This window comes from Callithrix jacchus, chromosome 1, assembly GCF_049354715.1.
Source record: "Callithrix jacchus isolate 240 chromosome 1, calJac240_pri, whole genome shotgun sequence".
In the NCBI taxonomy this organism is placed as follows: Eukaryota; Metazoa; Chordata; class Mammalia; order Primates; family Cebidae; genus Callithrix; species Callithrix jacchus.
Window position 1 is genome coordinate 187,007,599 of NC_133502.1, and position 22,302 is coordinate 187,029,900.

General features: G+C 41.3%; 1 protein-coding gene across 7 annotated transcripts in view; it reads right to left on the minus strand.

The window, feature by feature from the left end:
- LOC144576461 (uncharacterized) overlaps positions 1-21,334 on the minus strand; it is a 46,738-nt gene extending 25,404 nt beyond the window's left edge. For 3 of the 7 annotated variants that reach the window (XR_013527302.1, XM_078350907.1, XM_078350864.1), the window contains exons 1-11: positions 21,112-21,334; positions 18,891-18,997; positions 16,933-17,053; positions 16,055-16,175; positions 13,153-13,362; positions 12,164-12,365; positions 4,017-4,091; positions 2,350-2,411; positions 1,599-1,626; positions 1,046-1,110; positions 279-306 (exon numbers count right to left, since the gene is read on the minus strand). Coding sequence is in view for 6 of the 7 variants with exons in the window: in XM_078350907.1 (XP_078207033.1) it covers positions 279-306; positions 1,046-1,110; positions 1,599-1,626; positions 2,350-2,411; positions 4,017-4,091; positions 12,164-12,347 (442 nt within the window). In the remaining variant the exon portion in view is untranslated. Of the gene's footprint in view, positions 1-278; positions 307-1,045; positions 1,111-1,598; positions 1,627-2,349; positions 2,412-4,016; positions 4,092-12,163; positions 12,366-12,579; positions 12,802-13,152; positions 13,363-16,054; positions 16,176-16,932; positions 17,054-18,890; positions 18,998-21,111 lie in introns of those variants that run through there. The other 4 variants (XM_078350867.1, XM_078350876.1, XM_078350887.1 and 1 more) reach the window with 4 other exon arrangements.
- Positions 21,335-22,302: the final 968 nt, after the last annotated feature.

The window sequence follows — 22,302 nt, forward strand, 5'->3', positions numbered from 1 at the left end:
TTGGGAAATGTGGACCGGGCTGGAGTGTATGGAGCTGGGCGTTTGACAGGCATGGACCGAGCTGCTGCTGGATGATTCTCCTTGGTGCTGAAGAAAGGAAAAGGAGAGGGGCAGAAAGAAATAAAAGAGCCTTGGCTTCCCAGCTAGGGCAACCTCATCAATGTGAAATCGTCATTTGAAGAACCAGTTAATACAGAAAGGCACCTACTTTAAATGGGCCAATTGGTTTGCATGTCAACTATGTCCCAGTAACTGTTTAAACGAAACAGAATACGTACGGTTGTGATACTGGGCTGCAGGCTTCTCCTGCAATAAGAGAAAAAGAAACACCATGAAAATTACATCATGCTGGGTCCTGATGGCACAGATCTTGTATTCGTTTGGTGACATTAGAAAAGCAGATGGCTGGCTGGGTACGGTGGCTCACGCATGTAATCCCAGCATGTTGGGAGGCTGAGACAGACACATCATGAAGTCAAGAGATTGAGACCATCCTGGCCAACATGGTGAAACCTTGTCTCTACCAAAAAGTACAAGAAACCTGGCATGGTGGTGCGATGAGCCTGTAGTCCCAGCTACTCAGGAGGCTGAGGCAGAAGAATTGCTTGAACCCAGTACGTGGAGGTTAGAGTGATCTGAGATCACACCACTGCACTGTAGCCGGGTGACAAAGTCTCTGTCTCAACAATGAGAAAACCAGATGTAGAACGGTGATCAAGTCACTGGTCCCAGATGACGCATAGAGGATGTTTGCAGAAAATGCAGTGCATTTGGAAAATTTAGCAGGTGTCTATGTTCTCTAGGAAATACAAAATTATTTTTTCAAGAAAACACTGCTACTGAGAAATGTGCTCACGACCAGTTTGTAGGTGATGTCCTCTTTTGATGGACATCATCCATCAGGCCTCAGTTGGTCACAGTCTCCAGTGACCAGTCACTAGAGTCCAAGACCCCCAAGACCTAATTAATGATGGCAGTCAAAAATCATATTCACTTTATAGTCTAGAAGCCCCCCCAAAAAAAATTTCCAGACAAAGAAATTTACCATGTCAGAGGCAACCTCTTTCTTCTTAATGCCATGTGTACACTCCTCTGAGTCATCAACAGGAGCTAGGAGTACACAGAGTGACAGTCAGTGCATTGGTGCTGCTGAGGAATCTCACAAAAAGCTTTGGGGAATGTGTATATGGAGGGGCTTGAGTGTGTGGAGCTGGGTGGTTCACAGACATGGACTGAGCTGCTGCTGCACCATTCTCCTGGTGTTGAATGAAGGAAAAGGAGAGGGGCAGAGCCTTGGCCTTCTAGCTAGGGCAAACTCATCAACATGAAACAGTCACCTTAAGAACCGGTTAATACAGAAAGGCACTGTATATAGAAACAAGAAGTACATTAGGGCTGCTTAGAACCAGGGGTGCAAGATTGGGAAAAACAGAGCAGTTTCTACTAATGAGGTTTTTTTGAGAAGGAATGAAAAGGTCTTAAAATTAGATTGTAACATGGGTGCTTAGCCTTTAAATACAGTAAAAACACTGAATCACATATTTGGGTTACATGTCAACTACATCCTAATGAAGCTATGTTGAAAAAAGAATACGTACTGTGTTGATATTCATCTGTAGCATTTTCCTGCAGTAAGAGGGAAAAAACCACCATGAGGATCAGATTATACTGGGTCCTGACTGCACAGATCTTTTATTCACTTAGTGGTGTTAGAAAACCAGGTATCAAACAGTGATCAAGTCACTGACCCCCCAAATAAAGCATAGAGGATGCTTGTGGAAAGGGCAGTGGGTTTCTGTCTTTGGTTTTGGACAGATTCTTGCTCTGTCACCCAGACTGGAGTGCAGTGGCATGATCTTGGCTCACTGCAACCTCAGCTTCCTGGGTTCAAGCAATTCTCCTGTCTCAGCCTTCCAACTAGCTGTGACCACAGGTACCTGCCACCATGCTCGGCTTATGTTTGTATTTATAGTAGAGATGGGGTTTCATTATATTGGCCCTGTTTGTCTCAGCCTCCCAAAGTGCTGGGATTCCATGTGTGAGCCACCAAGGAAGTGGGTTTTCATGGAATGTTTAGCAAGTCCATGTTGGCTGCCAAATACAAAATTATTTTTCAGGAAGAAAATGTTGCTACTGACAAATATGCTCACTACTAGTTTGTAAGTGATGCCATCTTTTGACTGACATCATCAATCAGGCCTCAGTTGGTCATACATTCCAGTGACTGGTAGCTAGAGTTCATGACAGCTGAGGTCTGATTCACAATGGCAGTCAAAAATGATATTCACTTGATATTCTAGAAGCTCCAGAAAAAGACATTTCTCTTCAAGACAAAGAAATGCATCTTACTATGTCAGGTGATGTCTCCTGAAACTTTTCAGTTTTGCACTCCTTTGGTTCTTGAACAGGAGCTAGGAGAACACAGAGAGACAGTCAATGCACTGGTGATGCTGAGGAATCCCACAAGGAGGTTTGGGGGATGTGGCCCGAAGCTGCAGTGTATGGAGGTGGGCTGTTGACAAGCATGAACTGAGCTGCTGCTGGGCCAGTCTCCTTGGTGCTGAAGGAAGGCAAAGGAGAGGGGAAGAAAGAAATGAAAAAGCCTTGGCTTTCTAGCTAGGGCAACCTCATCAGTGTGAAAGTCTGAGAACCGGTTAATACAGAATGGCACTGTAAGGCTCAGTCAGAGCGTCTCATCACACCTGCTGCCCACGTAAAGGTCTAGGCAAATCCCAATATTTTATGAAACATTACATGATTATTTAACTTCTGTGGATCTACATATCCCTGCTACTACATTTATCATCTATCCTGTTGTATTTTTAAAATTTTTAAAGCTTACATATTTATTATTTTAATTATTAAGTGTGCATTTCAGTGATGGTATATTTAGTAACATTCATGATGCTGTGTCAATAATGAGAAAATTCAAATCTAAATTCATAATCTAGCTTCCACCTTGGGCAATGAAAGAAAAACAGCAGTATAATGTCGAATAGAGGAAAAATAAATAATGATTGCAGAAATTAATAAAATAAAAAACAGGAAATCAGAGAAAATCAACAAAACCAAAAACCAGTTCTTTAAAAAGATCAATAACACTGATAAACCTCTACCTTGTCTAACCTCCAAGGAAAAGAAGGAAGTCACGATGTACTAATAATATCAATTCAAGAGGAGTGAAATAAAAAAATAATAATAAATACTTGAACACATCTGTGCTCACACTTGGAAACATTATATAAAATGAGCTAACTTTTTGAATCTCTTTCAGAAGGTTAAAAGTCTTCTCATGATAAATGAATCATCTGAATAGGCCTATATTTATATTAGAAATGGAATCAATAATTAGTATCTTCTCAAAAGAACCAAAACACTACCTTCAGATGACTTCACTGGTAAATTCTACCAAAATTCTTACAAAGAAATGTAGCTTTACCATACGAGCAAGTAATCATAATTTTAGTATTTCCTTAGTTACATTTTAAAAATTATGTTTCCAAACAAGACACAAGAAGGTTTATAATTGCTGTATTCATAATTGCCCAAACTAAAAGCAAATGTCTAAACATTTGAGATGTCCTTTACTATCAAAAGTGAATCAAGCCTGAGCAACACTGTGAAACCCTGTCTCTACAAAAAAAAAATAAAATTAAAAAAATAGCTTGGTATAAAGCATATGCATTACAGCCATCTTCTTGGGAGGCTGAGGTAGAAGGATCACCTGAACATGGGGAGGTAAAGATTGCAATGAGCTGTGATTGCACCAATGCACTCCTGGGTGACAAAATGAGACCTTTTCACAAAAACAAACAAACAAAAAGAACCAAACTCTAAGTTGTCAACGTAACTTTACTTGTGTAGTTGCATCACCCATTGATTTAATGCATTTAAATGGGCACAAATGAAATAAATGAAGAACCTGACACAGCATTTACTGAGTTTCTCTGGGACACTGGATGAGTAAACTGGAATGATTTGCTTCAATAAACTTAAGGATATAATTTCCACCCTACCTTCATTTTCAATGGGGCAAATTTTCTTATGCCTCCATTTTTTTTTTAACCAGCTCCTGGCGCGGCCAGCCAAACCTGCAAGGTAGAAATGTATTATAATAAAGACAGTGCTTGACATCTTGCTGGCAGAAGACCACAGAGAAATTAGTAAAAACTTATTCAGTTTAAACTTTTGATCCCGGTTTTTACTGCTTTTCAATGCTACCTGAATTAGATCTGGGTTCTAGGAAGATTTGTTTGTCCAGGCAGATACCTTTATTCAGATGAGACAATATAGAAAAGCAGAAGATCCAACTAACTAAAAATAGGCTGGGTTCTAATCCTACTTGGAATCTGCGCATACCCGGGAGAGGGATATGAACCCATCTGTGCTTCTCTTCCCTATTCTGATATGTAGAAACATTAGATCTATGCTGTAGACCTCTAAGGTTTATAGCACCTAAGAAGATGAAATGCAGATAAAGACTTAAAAAGACTTTTTTTTTTTTTTGTAAATGCCCTAAAATGTTCAATCATTCAATGTGGAGAAGGATAATCCAGATACTTGGTAGTGGTTAAATATAGAGAGAAAACTTGCATGTCTCCTGTGCAGGGTAGGACAGAAAGTGACTTCAGTTTCCGTGGCCACATGATTTCCAGCTCATGACAGAGATCTGTGATTTCCCTAATCCCCACATCAGCTTCAAGGGACAGGCAAGGAAGGGGCTACAACCCATATTTTCCAATTCAGTGAATTAAAACTCAGATGTTTTGAGTGACTTGCCCAGAGTCACCACAGTGAGGAGTGATAGGTCTGAGGTAATAATGTAGTTGGTTCCCTGGGGATAGAGATCCTGGAACACCTGAGTCCTCTAGATCATGCCCTGGACCCTGGACTGAGAGCTCTTCTCACAGGCTTTGTCAAATCCTGCTGCCCCAACATTTCCGTGGGATGGTTGAAGCTCTGGAGAGGTGGCAGGTGGCTTACCGCATTTACTAACCTACTCTATTATCCCTATGTTGTCACTTTTATTAGTTTTATGACCCATAAGGCAAACATTTTAAGCCTCTCAGTTATGACGCATGATCAGAGATTTTACCTGAGTCCACTCTTTCTACCCATCAGGTGATTCTCATCTGCTGGGCTGAAGCTGGCCTGACATAAAAGAGGACACATAGCATACCACGGAGCTGCTGCGTGCCCCACTCCTGTGAACATGGCATACCACAGAGCTGCTGCGTGCCACACTCCTGTGCACACGGCATACTATGGAACTGCTGCATGCCACACTCCTGTGCACATGGCATACCACAGAGCTGCTGCGTACCCCACTCCTGGGCACACTCTTGCCTTGTTTCTGCTTTTCCAGCTCTGACAATCCTAATTCTGGCTTCCAAACCAATCCTGTACATCCCTCTTTGTTCTCAGACTTGCCTCAACTGTTGGATATTTTAATCACTGTTGTAGTGACTATGACTGAACTGTGACATTTTATATACCATAGTATATGTTTATCTTTTTATATATTTCTTAATAAAATTTAACTTATTTTTTCAGACTTTTAGGAACATTTCTGGGCTAGGTGTGCTGGCCCACAGCTATAATCCTGACATTTTTAGAGGCTAAGGCAGGAGGATTGCTTAAGTTTAAGACCAACCTGGGCAACACAATGAGAACTCGTCTCTACAAAAAATCTTCTAAATGTCACCAGATGTGGTGGTGAGCCCCTGTATCCCTATCTATATGGAAGACTGTTGTGGGAAGATCGTTTGAGCCTAGGAGATTGAGGCTGCAGTGAGCTATAATCATGCCACTGCACTCAGCCAGGGTAACAAAGCAAGACCCTGTCTCTTCAAAATAAAAAGCATTACTGTGTTACAAGTATCCCCATTTTATTTCTCATTATCTAATATTGCTGTTTTCATCCTGAGGCTTAATTGCTTTAGGAAGCTAAAAAAAAAAAGTTTTTTAGACAAGGTAGTATTTAAAGCAGGCTATATGCATGCCTTTTTATAAATTCTAGTTTTATATGCCATATATCTAGAATTTACATTCTTGATCTACTCAGTCTTCTTCTTAGAACCAGCCTCCTCATATGTAACAAGTATAATTCCCATATTACACCTAAATCAAAACATTGAAAGGATAGAATAAAATCAAAGAGCAGTCTGTATCCGACACAAGGCACAATAGATTACAAAGCAAAGCTTTCTCTAACTCAAAGGCGAAAAGTGCACAGTTAACATCCTTTGCAGAACCCATAGCAAAATATTATTTTGAGAAAATATGCACTTTGGCTACCCAGTGAAGGTAGGAGAAAACTGTCACAGGTCATCAAGACTTCCCCAATGTTGTCTTTCATTTTTAAATAATGAAATACACATTATTTCTCCTGCTTTCTTTCATGTATATTACTGTATGTTTTCCTTTTGGCTTTTCTGCATACCCTATCTTGGGAATCACTCCATAGCAATAAAGACATCTTACTCTTTTTTACAGCTCCATACTTCTTTATGTAGAAGTACCAGCTTATTTTACTAGTCCCTTACTAGGCATGTCAGTTATTTCCAATATTTAACTATTGAAAATAATGCAACAAGAACTTTGCACATAGTTTGTTTTATATTTGTGGAGCATACCTTCAGAATAAAATTCCTCAAAGTAGGATGTCTGGTTCAAATGCATTTTCATGGTTGTGAGATTGTGCCAAATTCCCCTTCATGGAGTTGAGCCTTTTTGCTCAATATATGAAATGTCAATAGGAGAGACACTGCAGTAGAGCTGTCATTTGCCTTTCTTTTATGAGTGAAGATGTGTTTAAATTCTTTTTCTGTGACTTGTCTATTTACCATTTTATTATCTACTTTTAGTTTCACTTGATTTTTCTCATCAGCCTCTTTCAGGTCATTGTTGTTTTTCTGTTCACTGTCGGCTCTCACCTGAACTACTCCACCAGCCTGCTACCACCCTTTCCTGTATTAGAGTATATTCACACGGAGCTGCTGCTCAGTCTTTTTCTTAGAGAATTAATAGTAATCCTGGGCTATAAGTCCATCTTCTCTGTGAGTGCTCACTACATGTACAAGGCCTTCACCCACCTTATTCATCCCAGCATCCTTTTACTCTGCTGCAGCCACCCTTGCGTCTTTCTGTCCTTTGCCTAAAACTTTGTTTCAGTTTCAGGAATTCCAAAGCTGATATCCATCTCTGGAAACCCACTCCCATCATCCTCACAGGGTTCCCCTCACTTTTTTATTTTTTTAAAATAAAGTTTTAAACTTCCAGCCTCAAGGAATCCCCTCATCCTGGCTTTCCAAAGTGCTGGAATTAAAGGTGGGAACCACTATACCCAGCCCATTTCACTTTTAAGACTGTTCACATGTCACTGAAAGAGAACATCCAGCTCTTAGTGCCAACCATCCATAAAACTGCCCTCCTCTTTAATCCATTACCCTGCTTTACTTTCTTCCTAGCACGTCACCACCTGCCATTCTTGACTATTCATGTGCTGGCTGCCCTTACTTCCCTATCAAATGTAAGGGTCAGACTTAGAATGGGGCTCTCTGTTGTGTTCCACTGTTTGCCCTGCATCTGCAACACTGCCAGGCTATTTAAAACTGCTCAATACATATATTTCATTTTACCCCAAACTAGTTAAGTTTCTCCCAATTCTCCCAGATCTGCTAAAGTTGTCTTTTGTTTTATCATCTAAGACAGCATCAGATTTTTTAAACTGGTAGCTATTCAGAATTAATGACACAAGCTATCAAGATCCACAAAAATATAAATGAAGAATGTTAATGTCTATTTAGAAGTCAACGGTAACTGCAGTTTGACACAAGTATATTTGATACTAAAATACCTTAAATACAAAGTGACTCATTTCATCAGTTTAATTGTCACTAGACAAAATATATTATCTGAATTTTATAATGAGATATCACACATCTGTCATCAAAATGTGCTTTATATGTGTTTTTAGAATCAAACATGACTTAGAATCAAACATGACAGGATTGTTTCTGACTTTACAAAAAAAGATAGCCAATCGCAAAAAGTAGGTAAATAAATAGTGCTTTAACCAGTCTGTAGTACACTAAGCAGTTATTCAAAGTCATCAAGTACAGCAGGGTGCCCTGGCAGGCAAAGACATCCTGGAGTGCTCTCTAGATGTCAAGTACTGTTTGAGAAACTTACACCATTATTTCACTGCTTTAAGTAAAAGTTACAAGGCAGCACATATAAAATGATCAGAAAGTTTTATTTTACAAAACAGTTTGTGAAATAAAATACTATATTCAAATGCATACCAAAAATTTCCAGAAAAACAGTACTCAAACAGTAACACAGGTGAGCTCTGGGTATTCTGAGTGTAATAAATAACTTTTCTTTATATTCTACATCTTTTACATGAAACATACTGAGAGTTATTTTAAAAGGAGGGTTCCAAAATAGCTACTAGAAAGCTGAAAGACCTGCTGCTCAGAGGTCTCCACATCATATGCCCATTCTTTCCCTTCCCTGACCCCACTTGAGAGAGCCAACAAACTAGCAGCGTTCCTATGGTAAGAACACAAAAGGCTGTATGAAAAGTCGATGGGTAGTGATAAAATTGGATAATGAGCTCCTACTATCTTAATCTGTGTTACTTATATTACCCCTGGTCATATTAGATATACTGCTAAATAAAGGCATGATAGGATGGAATATGTTTGAGTCTGAGATCTAAACTGGGTTCTTAGAACTTCTCTTTGAAATGGCTTCAAGACACAATGTTCTTTTGAAATATTTCAGAAGAGAACAATGAAGCAGAGCATCATTTATGGCATAAGTTCCTGAAACAGGACTTGCCACCTAGAGAGCACTCCAGGATGTCTTTCCACAGCAGTGTGCCCTGCTCTGCCTGATGGCTTTAAATGACTGTTTAGTGTGCCACAGAATGGTCGGAGCACTGGTTGCTGTGATATTTGTCTAAGTCACCAAAAGAATTCAATTCATCATAATAGAAAGGCTAAAATGTTTCACATCTAACTAGGAATTCATCACTTTCCAAGAAAAGTGATACACAATCTTCTGAAATAAAAATATTAACAACAAACTTTGAATGTGTCTATACTTTATATTGAGTGTTCTGAATGTTCTGAACATGTTTCTTTCTTGTTTTATTTGCCCAGCCAGGCTGGACTGTACTGGTGCGATCTCGGCTCACTGCAACCTGCAACTCCCAGATTCAAGTGATTCTCCTGCCCCAGCCTCCCAGGTAGCTGGGATTACAGGTATGTGCCACTGCACCTGGCTACTTTTTTGTATACTTAGTAGAGAAGAAGTTTTATCATGTTGGCCAGGCTGGTCCCAAACTCCTGACCTCAGGTAATCCACCCACCTCAGCCTCCCAAAATGCTGAGATTACAGACATGAGCCACTGCACCTGGCCAAAGAATAAACACTGAAATTGAGGTTTCTGTTATCTCTTTACTGAATACCACAAAAATACGTTTGAAGAGACATATAGAAACTTACTGTCATGCACATACACATAAAATGGTAAATTCTGTGCTCACAAACTATTTTCTTCAACTGTTCTGACTTAACACTTCTTACTCGCAGCCTGTGCTTTAATGTGTGGGGCTTACCTGCCCTCTTGCCAGCTTCTCCCAACCAGGGCATTCTCAGCTTCAAATCAGTTAGCAGAAGAAACTCTTCCACATTCATTAAACTGTTAATTTGACTGGTAAATGTAGCCATTTTGTTACCCCTACTTTTATTCTTATCTGTTTCAATAAATGTATAGACAGAAGGTAGAGCCAGGAGAAACGGCACATGTCTGTATTGTCAGCTGTCCTACAGGCTGAGGCAGCAGGAGTGCTTGAGCCCAGGCCAGGAGTCAGAAGCTGGCCTGTGCCACACAGTGAGGACCCATCTCTTTAGGAGGAAAAACAGAGAGGTAAATGTTGCCTGTAAGTTGTGTAAAATAAAATGCAAGAGGAACTAATCAAGATGAAGGTAAGTTCTAAGAGAGGTCTATATTATGGGTAGACCTTAAAATATAAGGCATTCTGGAGTTTGTCAAGTTCTTTAAGAAATGAGTTAAGCGTCACTACGACCTCCAATGTCTACTTTGATGACTTAGAACCTCAGTTCTGTTCAGTAGCTGTCTCACACAGTCCCTTCAGATCTCTAAGCCTTCCTTTCTGCATCAGCAACATGGGGAGAATATACACAGGCCTTATTTGTATTTGGAAGGTTCCAATAAGATGTACATGAAGACATGCTTTACATCCTAAAGAATAAGGAAAAGGCTCACTTTGTTCTCTCACTACCTCATCTACCAAATCAGACAGAATATTACACAGAGGCTTGCCGTACACCACCAAGCAAGAAGTTTCCACAGGTACTTGCATGCTTTGTGTATAAGGTACAATCTATTAAGTCTCATAATTATTTGTTTATTCTTTCACAATTTTTCAATATTCTGAAAAGGGAGTACAGCACTTCCTTGTTACAAAGGCACACCCATTGTGAGGCTTAATTATTCTGTGAAAGAAGGTAAGAGCCAAACTGAAGTTTAAACACAAGACCTATAAGACATTTTCTCCATACTAATAAAATCTCTGCCATTAAAATGAAAGAAATGAGCTGATCATATTTCTATGTCTTTATGATATAATGTTTTCTATTTCAGTGGACTTAGTTTTTGTTCAAGGAACTGGTTATAGAATTATCTGTTACTAGATTCATCTATTTCTAAATTAGGATTTTAGACTGAAGGCTGCTGGCCCTGGCTGATGCCTGTCACCCAAAAAGGCTATGTCACCTGGTTACCAGGAAACAACCAAGTCAGGCTATTGGCTCACAATGCCCTGCCCCACAGCCCCACCCAATGGCTCACAATGCCCTGCCCCACAGCCCCACCCAATGGCTCACAATGCCCTGCCCCACAGCCCCACCCAATGGCTCACAATGCCCATCCCTGCTGCTTCCCCCCATGTGGCTGCATTATTCATCCTGGACTGCCTGAGCTTTCCAATCCTGAGAAAAGTGTGTGGAGGGGAGGGTGGTTGTTATTGGAAGTCATCCTGGGCGCTGAACTCAGTAGAAAACCCTGGTTACTAATGTCAGTTCCATTAGCATCTCTGGTTTTCTGAGTCTGGTAGCTTCCATTTGCTCAACGAACGTAGTGATACACAAATGTTTGACTGATTTTGTACCTAAATGCTCCTCTCCTGTCTTACAAGTGTTAGTTTTTGTCTTCAATTTGACCATAGCAAAAACATAAAATGCTTCCTCTCTCCTCCCCTTTCCCATCCTGTAGGAAGGGGAGCCGTGAAAACAAACTCTTTTCCACAGGCAGGGTCTGGCCTTCTAACTCTCAAGTCTTTACCTTACAAATTCAAGTCTAAAGTCATTTCATCTCTTTTGGAACCTGTAACCATGAGCTAGCTCTACCTGTCTTTCAGAACAAGGAGGTAAACAAAGCCCGTGAAGTTACTGGAGTAGGGCTGAAGAGACATTCATGTCAACGTGGGAATTTTAAAGTAATCAGAGCTCCTCGGCTAAACTTTTGGGTAAAACAAAAACGAAAACAACTTTTTTACAGCTCTGGCGGTAACATTTCTTACCTTTTGCAGTCATTTTAAGCATGTCCCTCAATCTTTCCTTCAGTTTTCAAATTACAATTAGAAGAAATAAAGCTGCTTCTGTCAAGGTGACTTCAAACCATCTATTAAGAACACCATATAATCTCTTCCATGGCAAACTCTATTTTAAATTTAAGAAGTCTCCAAATATTTGAGTCTGAATTGTCCAAATTATTAGCTTCCTTATCGAATAGGAGAAAAGAAATGATTGGGCCTTTAACCAGCTCCTTTACTGAGGTGCCATAGCAGCTGGATAGGTAAGGCTAAAGAATGGGATGGAGACTCCAAAACTGGAGTATCTGAATTTTCACCGTGGAGAGAGAGAGACTAGACCAAAAATGCCTCAAGCTAGAAGGCTCAACAACAAAGACAAGAGGCAGGAGTAGCCTTTGTCCCCCATGCCCAGCCCTGGGAAAGCTGGCTATAGGCAGAAGGGAGCTGAAAGCTGAGGATGTCTCTGGGGTGAGGGGATGGGAAGGAGGTGTGGGAGGTGGTGGCCAGAGAGAAAATGGCACCCGTGGCTTCTTTACCTTTGCGCCGCTTGATGGGCTGCACGTGCTGGACTTCCGCCACTCCAGAATGTAATATGGCAGGCTCTGCAGTGGTGGTTGCTATTTGTGTAGGATCCACTACCTGAGTCTCACAACACAACAGCACTGCCTGCATGCAGTAGGCACAACCTAGGTCATCCTTGGAGCCTAGGCAATTCCCCATGGGTGACCTAAAAGGGGACTTTCAAAATAAAGCAACACAAAATCAGAAGAAAAAAAAAAGAACAATGAGAACACATGGACACAGGGAGGGGAGCACTACACACTGGGTTCTGTTGTGGGGAAATAGGGAAGGGACAGCAGGGGGTGGGGGGTTGGGGAGCAATAGCATGGGGAAAAATGCCAGATATAGGTGATGGGGAGGAAGGCAGCAAATCACACTGCCATGTGTGTACCTATGCAACAATCTTGCATGTTCTTCAAATGTACAACCAAACCTAAAATTAAAAAAAAGAAAAAAACAAAACCAAACAACACAAAAAAAAAACAAGAAAAAAAAGCAACACACAAAATAAAAAAAAAGAAAAGAAAAGAAAGAAAAAGCCAAGCAACAGAGCAAGTGCCACTTCTATGAGAGTCGTCAGAGCTCTTCCTCCTCCCACTACCAGCTTCTGACTGAAGGCTGCTGGCCCTGGCTGATGCCTTTCACCCACAAAGCCTCCTATGTCATCTGGTTACCAGCAAACAACAAAGTCAGGCCAGTGGCTCACAATGCCCATCCAGTGGCTCACAATGCCCATCCCTGCTGCTGGCCACCCTGCCCCTCTTGGTGACTGCATTATTCATCCTGAGCTGCCTGAGATATTCCATTTTTCACCATAGGCCTCAAAAAAACCCAGAAATGTCACTTCATAGATTCTATATAGAGAGTGTGTCTAACCTGTGAATAAAAACAAAGGTTTTGTTCTGCGTGATAAATCCACAAACACAAAGCATTTTCACAAAATCCTTTGGGGCCCACCTCTCACCTTCAGCTTCCTGTTCTTAGTTATTTGGGCTTCTGTCTTGTATGCTCTGTCAGGTTCTAGGCCTTGTAAGGGTGAGTTCCATGTCTCCACTCATTTATATGTGCCCAGGATGGTTGGCTCTTGGGAGGGTCTTCATGGTGATTGAGGCCATAGATCCTTCACACTGTTCCTTGAATCCACTTGATGCAAAATACTCATCCTGAAATGATGCTTTGAAAATGATGCTTCCAATTAGGGGCCAACTGTATTATGGATCCCTAGTACCCAATACATGGCTTATAAGAAATGAATGAAAAATGAGAGAATGAACTCAAGTGTGCTTACAAGGTGAGAGAAAAATGGTCCTACTTACTAGGTGTGCCACAAAGGCATCTGGGATCATTAGCTTTGCTATTTCATAGTAGGCCTGGGGCTTTGAAGGCTGGTATTTCCTCATTCTAGACCTCAAATTCCAATAAATTACCACCAAGTGGACAAAGGTCCATGGGCCAGAGCTCTTGGTGTGAACAACATACCTTTTTTGGGTGTGATTAATAGACAGAGACTATACAAAACTAAAAACAATGTTTGTGTGCTGACTACCTACAAGCCATGGTGATAAAACACTGTATACATGATCTTATTCAATGCTTGTTACAAATCCATGAAGTGGATTTTTACACAAACTTTCTATTTGAGCTTTTTGGAACAAGAGGCTAGTGTAGTGACTTTCACCTACTCAGCAGCAGATTCAGATATTTGTTATCTGATGGTCAATCTCTTTACATGTATACTCCTACATGCTTCTCCTTCCTGCTCATGATTTTATAGCAAATCCCACACATCATATAATTTCCTCCCTGACTGTCTTAGTATATGTCTGTAAAAGATATGATTCTTGTTTGTTCTTTCAAGACAAGGTCTCTGTCAACCAGGCCGCAGTTCAGTGGCATGATCTTGGTTCACTGTGGCATTTCCTGCCTCAGCTTCCTAAGTAACTTCCTGAGCATCTACAGACTCACATCACTATGCCAAGTTAATTTTTTAATTTGCATTTTAGTAGAGACAGGGTCTTGCTATGTTGCCCAGGCTGGTCTAGAATTCCTGGATTCAAAGGATCTTCCTGCCTTGACCTCCCACACTACTGAGATTATAGGTGTGAACCGCCATGCCCAGAGACAAGAACTCTTTGAAAAATATAATAATCCCAATACCATCATCAACCAACCATCTCACACCATTACTCTTTATCACTGTCAAACTCCTTCTAGCTCCAAATTTCCAGTCATTTCATGTATTTATTGTGTGAATCAGGATCCAAATAAAGTCTCTCCTTGGAATTGTTTGATTCACCTCTTAGGGTTTTTTTGATCCTGACAACTTCTCACTTTGATCTCTGTGCTGTCCCTTGCAGTCAATTTATTGAATAAATCAGGCCACTTCCCCATAGTTTGGATTACGCTAAATGTGTTCTTATTATGCTGTTTCTCATACTGTGAATTTTGCTAATTGTATCTTGTGATGTTGGTTAACTTGCTCTTCACTTTGTTCTAGTTTTGACAAATTAGTAGTTTAATCTCAAGACTTGGTGAGATTCAGGTTGGACTTGAGGGTCAGGTCAAAGACTGTGCTAGTTTCTTCTAGGAGGAGGTGTGTACTTTCTGGACATCTTTTTTTTTTAATTGGTGATGTTAATGGCCATTGATCAATTATGGATTGAACAATGAAAATATTGTTGTATCATTCCTTCTTCATTTATGAGCTGCCATACTTCCAGAAAGAGATACTGCTACCTGAAGAAGGGTCTTGCATGAAGAAAAAAATGCAGCAAATATAAAAGAGATGCTGCTTCTTATAAACTGTGTTACTCACTTGTACAACTTATATAGAAAACGCCAGTTCATGGCTTGATTTCTTCTGTTTACCATTTTTCAAAATGATGGGCTGTTTCATTTATATCCTTCAATGGTGACCACTTCTATTAATTAATTTATTTAGACAGGGAGGGTCTAGCTCTGTTGACCAGGCTGGTATGCACAGAAGCAGTCATGCCACTATAGCCTCAAACTTCTAGGCTCAGGTGACCCTCCCATCTCAGCTTCCTGAGTAGCTGGGACCAAAGACACAGGCCCTCAAACCTGAGTAATTTAAAAAATGTTTTGTAGAGACAAAGTCCCCCTATGTTGCAGAGGCTGGTCTTGAACTCCTCGATGAAGTGATCCTCCTAACTCAGCCTCCCAGAGTGTTGAAATTACAGGCATGAGGAACTGTGCCAGCCCACTTTTATTTTTTCAAAAGGATCATTATGAATGCAGATATTCAAACATATCTGATATATCTCAATACACTGCAACTATTATTCTTATTAATGTACAAAACGTCCTATCTTTGGTTAGGAGTCCCTTCAGATTGGCCCTTCGGACATGTTGAAATCATCCTAATAATCTTTGATGGATTATTTGCTATCCAGAGTGACAATATGTTCCAGGCTCCTTACACATTTCTGGCCTAGACCTGGAATCAGCACTTTCTCCAGGAAGGCTTGTTTTCTTTCATTGGGCAATGGTATTTTGAGACTATATTGAGACTACAATCTTGGTGCTAGGGGTAAATAGTATTATTTTAAAACTTAGAAAACTGCCTGGCTCATGCCTGTAATCCTAGCACTTTGGGAGGCTGAGACGGGTGGATCACCTGAGGTCACAACTTTCAGACCAGCCTGGACAACATGGTGAAATCCCATCTGTACTAAAAATACAATAAATTAGCCAGGCATCATGGCAGGAGCCTGTAATCCCAGCACCTTGGGAGGCGGAGATGGGCAGATCCCAAGGTCAAGAGATCGAGACCATCCTTGCCAACATGGTGAAACCTCGTCTCTACTAAAAATATGAAAATATTAGCCAGGCTCAGTGGCACTTGCCTGTGGTCCCAGATATTCCGGAGGCTGAGGGGGAAGAATCGCTTGAACTCAGGAGGCAGAGGTTGCAGGAAGCCAAGATTGGGCCAGTGCACTCCAGCCTGGTGACAGAGCAAGACTCCCTCTAAGATAAATAAACAAACAAAGAAATAAATAAATAAGTAAATAAATGCAAGACTGCCTCTAAATCATTATACAGATAGTTAAAAAATGAATAAATGCAAGCCTGCACACAAATACATAAGTATAAAAATAATGTTGTGAGCCTCGGTCTCAATAAAATAAATGAGTAAATGTAAGCCTACCTCTAAACAATTAGATAGCTAGATAAATACATAAATAGAAGTAGGCCTCCAAATACATAAATAAGTAAATTCGACCTGCTTCTCCATAAGAACATCAGCAAATAAATAAATGAATACATGCAAGTCTGCCTCTAAATAAATCAATTGATAGATAAATAAATCAATAAGTAAGCTGCCCCTCTTGAAGGCTCATGTTTTTAATCCCCCACCCATTGGGAGCCTGAGCCAGCAATACCACCTGAGGTCAGGACATTGAGACCAGCCTGGCCAAGATGGTGAAAAAAATCCCTATCTCTATTTAAAAAAATAATAAGGTGAAAATAATTAACTTACTAAATAAAAATATAAATAAATAAATGCAAGCAGGTCTTCCTGCATCTAAGTAAATAAATCAGTAATTATGTAAATAAATAAACAAAGGCCAGGCGAGATGGCTCATTCCTATAATCCCAGCACTTTGGGAGGCCAAGACCGGTGGATCATGAGGTCAAGAGATCGAGACCATCCTGGTTGACATGGTGAAACCCCGTCTCTACTAAAAATACAAAAATATTAGCCAGGCTCAGTGGCACTCGCCTGTGGTCCCAGATATTCCGGAGGCTGAGGAGGAAGAATCGCTTGAACTCAGGAGGCCAAGGTTGCAGTAAGCCAAGATTGGGCCAGTGCACTCCAGCCTGGTGACAGAGAAAGACTCCCTCTAAGATAAACAAACAAACAAATAAATAAATAAGTAAATAAATGAGACACTGCCTCTAAGTCATTATACAAACAGTTAAGAAAATGAATAAAAGCAAGCCCACACACAAATATGTAAGTATAAAAATAATGTTGTGAGTCTGGGTGTGAATAAAATAAATGAGTAAATGTGAGCCTGCCTCTAAATAATTAGATAGCTAGATAGATAAATACATAAATCCAAGCCTGCCTCCAAATATATAAATAAATACATACATAAATACATAAATTCAACCTGCTTCTACATAAATATGTCAGCAAATAAATAAATAAATAAATTCAAGTCTTTCTCGCAATAAATCAATTAATAGATAAATCAATCAATCAATAACCCTTCTTGGTGACTCATGTTTTTAATCCCCCACTGATTGGGAGCCTGCCTGAGCTGGCTACATCATCTGAGGTCAGGACATTGAGACCAGCCTGGCCAAGATGGTGAAAGAATCCCTTTTTCTATTTAAAAAAATAATAAGATTAAAATAAATAAGTAAGTAAAAATATAAATAAATAAATGCAATCCAGGCTTCCTGCCTATAAATAAATAAATCAGTAATTATGTAAATAAATAAATAAAGGCCAGGCAACATGGCTCAATCTGGTAATCCTAGCACTTTGGAAGGCCAAGACACTTGGAACACGAGGTCAAGAGATCGAGACCATCCTGCCCAACATGGAGAAACCCGGTCTCTACTAAAAATACAAAAATATTAGCCAGGCATGGTGGCACGCTCCTGGGGTCCCAGCTACAAGGGAGGCTGAGGCGAAAGAATTGCTTGAACCAAAGAGGGGGAGGTTGCAGTGAGCCAAGATTGTGCCACTGCACTCCTGCCTGGTGAGAGAACAAGAATTCATCTAAAATCAATGAATCAATGATCCAATCAATCAATCAAGAACTGCAAGTCAGCCTCTAAATCATTACATAGTTAAGAAAGTGAATACATGCAAACCTGCACACAAATACATAAGTATATAAATAAATGTCAGCCTGTGTCTAAATAAATAAATGAGTAAATGTAAGCCTGCCTCTAAATAATTAGATAGATAAATACATAAATCCAAGCCTGCCTCAAAACATATAATTAAATGCGACCTGCTTCTCCGTAAGTACGTCAGTAAATAAATAAGTAAATGCAAGTTTGCCTCTAAATAAATCGATTAATATAGATAAATAAATCAATAAATAAATAGCCCCACTTGCTGGCTCATGGACAATGGACTGCTTTGGTAGTGATTTTGTTTTTTCTTCATTAGTAACCAACAGCACAGCTAACCAAGAAATCATACACATTTGGGGCCATGTCAAACTGAAGAGTTTGTGCCTAACAAACAATGAACAAATTGAAAAAGCATACTAAAAATTGCAAGAAAAGTTTGGGCAAACATTCAGTTGGATAAGGGGTTATTTTTGAAAAGGCACAAGCCAGTAACACTACCAGCTGGCAAAAAAAAAAAAAAAAAAGCAGAAAAATAACCAAACCAAATAACCTGAAGAGATATTTGTGCAGACAAGAAACTGATGCAACATTTGCAAAAATGTGGTTACCATTACTAGGCATGAGAAAAATGAAGATCAAACCACACTCAGATCTTATCTCACTCCCAACTAGAATGAACATTACAAACAGATTAAAATATTTTAAAAGACAACTTCTAGTATGAATTTCACAAAGGGGAATTGTTTGTGGAAACATAAATTAAGTATTAATGCTATAAAAAACAGTTGGGGGTCCTGCAAAGAATAGAAAAGAAAAATACCATACCATCTAGCATTCCCACTACTGGGTATACATTCTACCTACCTGTCCATCCACAAAGGGATCAAGAAACTTTCATATGCATACACTAGGGAATATTCTTCAGCCACCAAAATGATGAAACAGTGTCATGTGGAGCAACCCAGATAAACCTGGAAAACATTATGTTAAATATAATGAGCTGGGACAAGAAAGACAAACACTGAATCTTAAGATGTCTATCTTAAAAAGGTAGAAAGCACAATATTGGTTACCAGGGTCTGGGAGCTAGAGGGAGAGTAGGGATTGGTTATGGAAGCAAAGTTATTTTAACCTTAAAGGAATCAATCTGAGTGTTCTCCTCCTCAGCCTGGTGACTGGAGTTAATGATACTATATTTTTCAAAAGAACAAGAAAGGAGAATTTTGAGTGTTCTCTCCACACAAAAATAATACCTTATGAGGGAACAGAGACCTTAAGTACCCTGATTTGACCATTACCCAATCTATATGTGTGAAAAATGTACCCTTAATTATGCACCTTTGTGTTGTGAAAAAAAAAGTTAACAGAAATAAATACATATTGCTAAAAATCGCAGGGAACCATAAAAACAATTCATATCTAAAGGAATCCTGAGAAATACAAAGTGAGGACCCACAATCCTCGATATTAAATCACACTGCCAAGCTGCAGTTATGCTGCAGATATATAGTACTTGAATAAAAACAATACCTAGAACTGTGGACAAAAATGGGGAGGACAAAACAAGATTAAAGCAAAAATGGACTCACTTTTGCAAAAACTCAACTCACTTTGATAAAGACCACCACAATGTGGAAGGCAGAGTCTGCTCAATGAATACCTTTGAGAAAAATGTTATCTGGATGCAGAAGAAAGAAACAGGACTCTGATTTTACATGATATATGAAAATCAACCCCTGCACCCCCCACAAAAACCAAACAAACAAACCCCTGAAGACCAGAACAAAAGACCATAAACCACAAAATGTTTTTAACTAAAACACAGGTTGAGCATATATTCTGGGTCACTTGAATCTCGGCTCACCTTTGCAAAGAGAAAAAGAAAGAAACATCCTGGAAGAAAAACCTCACTGACAATTAAATGCTTTGTCACTGATATGTATTTCCTTATATGGATGATCAAAATTACATGCATAAAACGCAAAAATAAACATAGACTACATCAACTTGAAACGGTTCTGCATGGCAAAAAAACTGCTTTCCAAATAAAAAAAAAGCATCCTATAGATTAGGCAAAAATTTCAGGTAATCATGTAATTCATGTGTTGTCATCTAAGGTGTACACAAAAAAACACTACAAAGTAACAAAAGAACCTAATATTTTACAAAGGACCTGAACAGGCAATTCTGTGACATAAAATAGAACAACAGATAAAATGTCCTCAAAATTAACTATCCAACAAAGTTAACTGTGTGTGGTTTAATTGAAAACCACACAGGTAATCTCACACTTACTGGATATTCCAAGGAAGTTTTTTAAGAATATGAGAGGCCAGGCTCAGTGGCTCATGCCAGTAATACCAGAACTTTGGGAGTCCGAGGCAGCAGATCACCTGAGGTCAAGAGTTTGAGACCAGCCTGATCAGTACTGAGAAACCCCGTCTTTACTACTGATACAAAAATTAGCCTGGCGTGGTGGCGGGCCCCTGTAGTCCCAGCTACTCAGGACGCTGAGACGGGGAAATCGCTTGAACCCAGGAGTGCAGGTTGCAGTGAGGCCAGATGGCACCACTGCACTCCAGCCTGGGCAGAGCGAGATTGTCTCCAAAGAAAAAAAAAAGGAACGCGGGTATGGTTTTGGAGAAAAGGGAACTCATACACTGTAGATGAAAATGAAAATCAGAATACACACCACAGAAAAGAGCTCAATACCTGGAGACTCCTTAAAGAATTGACACTACAGATGTCCCCTGCTCTATTGTGCTCCAGCGAGGTCTCTTTCTTAAAGGTCTTGAGACATCAAAATAACTCTGGACCTCAGCTCAGAAGCCCATGGGGCTCAGAGGGTCCCAGGTCCCATGCTTCACCGCGGCCTCTGGGCCAGGTGCTCCTATATGCTGGACGTGGGTCGCACACCGTTCCCGGCCAGGGTGTGGACACTGGGGCGGCCAGGACCCCACAACCGCCGCCATGCAGACTACTGGGGCCCAGATGCCCACAAGGAGTCAGGGCCCAAAAGCGAGCCGCGGGGAAGGAGCAGGGAGGTCTGGAGGGTTCCCGGTGGGGTCCATGCCCCGCCACTTACCGCGGAGACCTGCCTTCTGCTCCCCCATCACATGGAAGCCACCAAGGCTTCTCCAAAGCTGGCTGGGACTGCGTGGCCACTTCTGCTGGCTGGGACCACGCCATCGCTTCTGGACGCCACGGCTTCTGCTCGTTGGTAGATGACTCCTCTTCTGCTCCATGGGACCGCGCCATCGCCTCTAGCGGCAGCTTTCGCTCTCTCCAACCACACCGCCATGACTTCTGCTAGGCAGCGGTTTCTGCCCGGCCCTGCGGGAAGCGCCGTCTCAGTAAAGGTGCGCAGGCCGGCAGCGTCCCTAGCGATTGGCTGATGCACCAGCCCCTCTTAAAGGGGCCGCGGCTTGGACTGCACAGAAGCAACTTCGCCTTGCCGCACAGGCTAAGCCTCTGTCCAGCCCCAGAGGTGGACGAAAGGCGCCCAGTCTCTCCTCCCGGCTCTAGAGCCCTAGAGATCACAGGAGTGGAGCCCTGGGACCCCAAACTTGAGATCAGCTCTCTTTGCCTCAGGAGCTTCCAGGACCTGCCCCTGCCCCCCTCTGGACATCAGCTTCACAACCTGCAAAGGAAGCAGCCTGGCGGGAGCTCTGGGGTCCCTCAAGTGTGGTGCCTCAGAATGCAGGCCAGGCTCCCTTGTGATCCCAGCACTTTGGGAGGCCGAGGCGGGTGGATCAGGAAGTCAAAAGATCGAGACAATCCTGTTCAACATGGTGCAACCCCGTCTCTACTAAAAATACAAAAAATTAGCTGGGCATGGTGGCGTGTGCCTGTAATCCCAGCTACTCGGGAGGCTGAGGCAGGAGAATTTCCTGAACCCAGGAGGCAGAGGTTGCGGTGAGCCGAGATCGCGCCATTGCACTCCAGCCTGGGTAACAAGAGCGAAAGCTCCGTCTCAAAAAAAAAAAAAAAAAAAAAAACACGGAAAGCTGGGGGCTAGAGGGACAGTCCCAAGGGCAGCAGGGCCTCCCCAGCCTCCCTGTTCGCATCCGTCCTGTGGGAGCCTGGGGGCCTTGCTAGAGCCCAGACACCCGCAGCCTCATCGGGGCTGCCTGGGTCACCCGGCTCCCCAGGAGGCAGGCAGGGGCCCTGGGGTCCAGCGCTGCCGCATCTCAACTCCATCCTAGGTCAGCGCCCGGAGGTGCCCTGCGGACTGGACCCAGCCTGCCCCTTCCCAGGGAGAGGGACCCTCATCGCA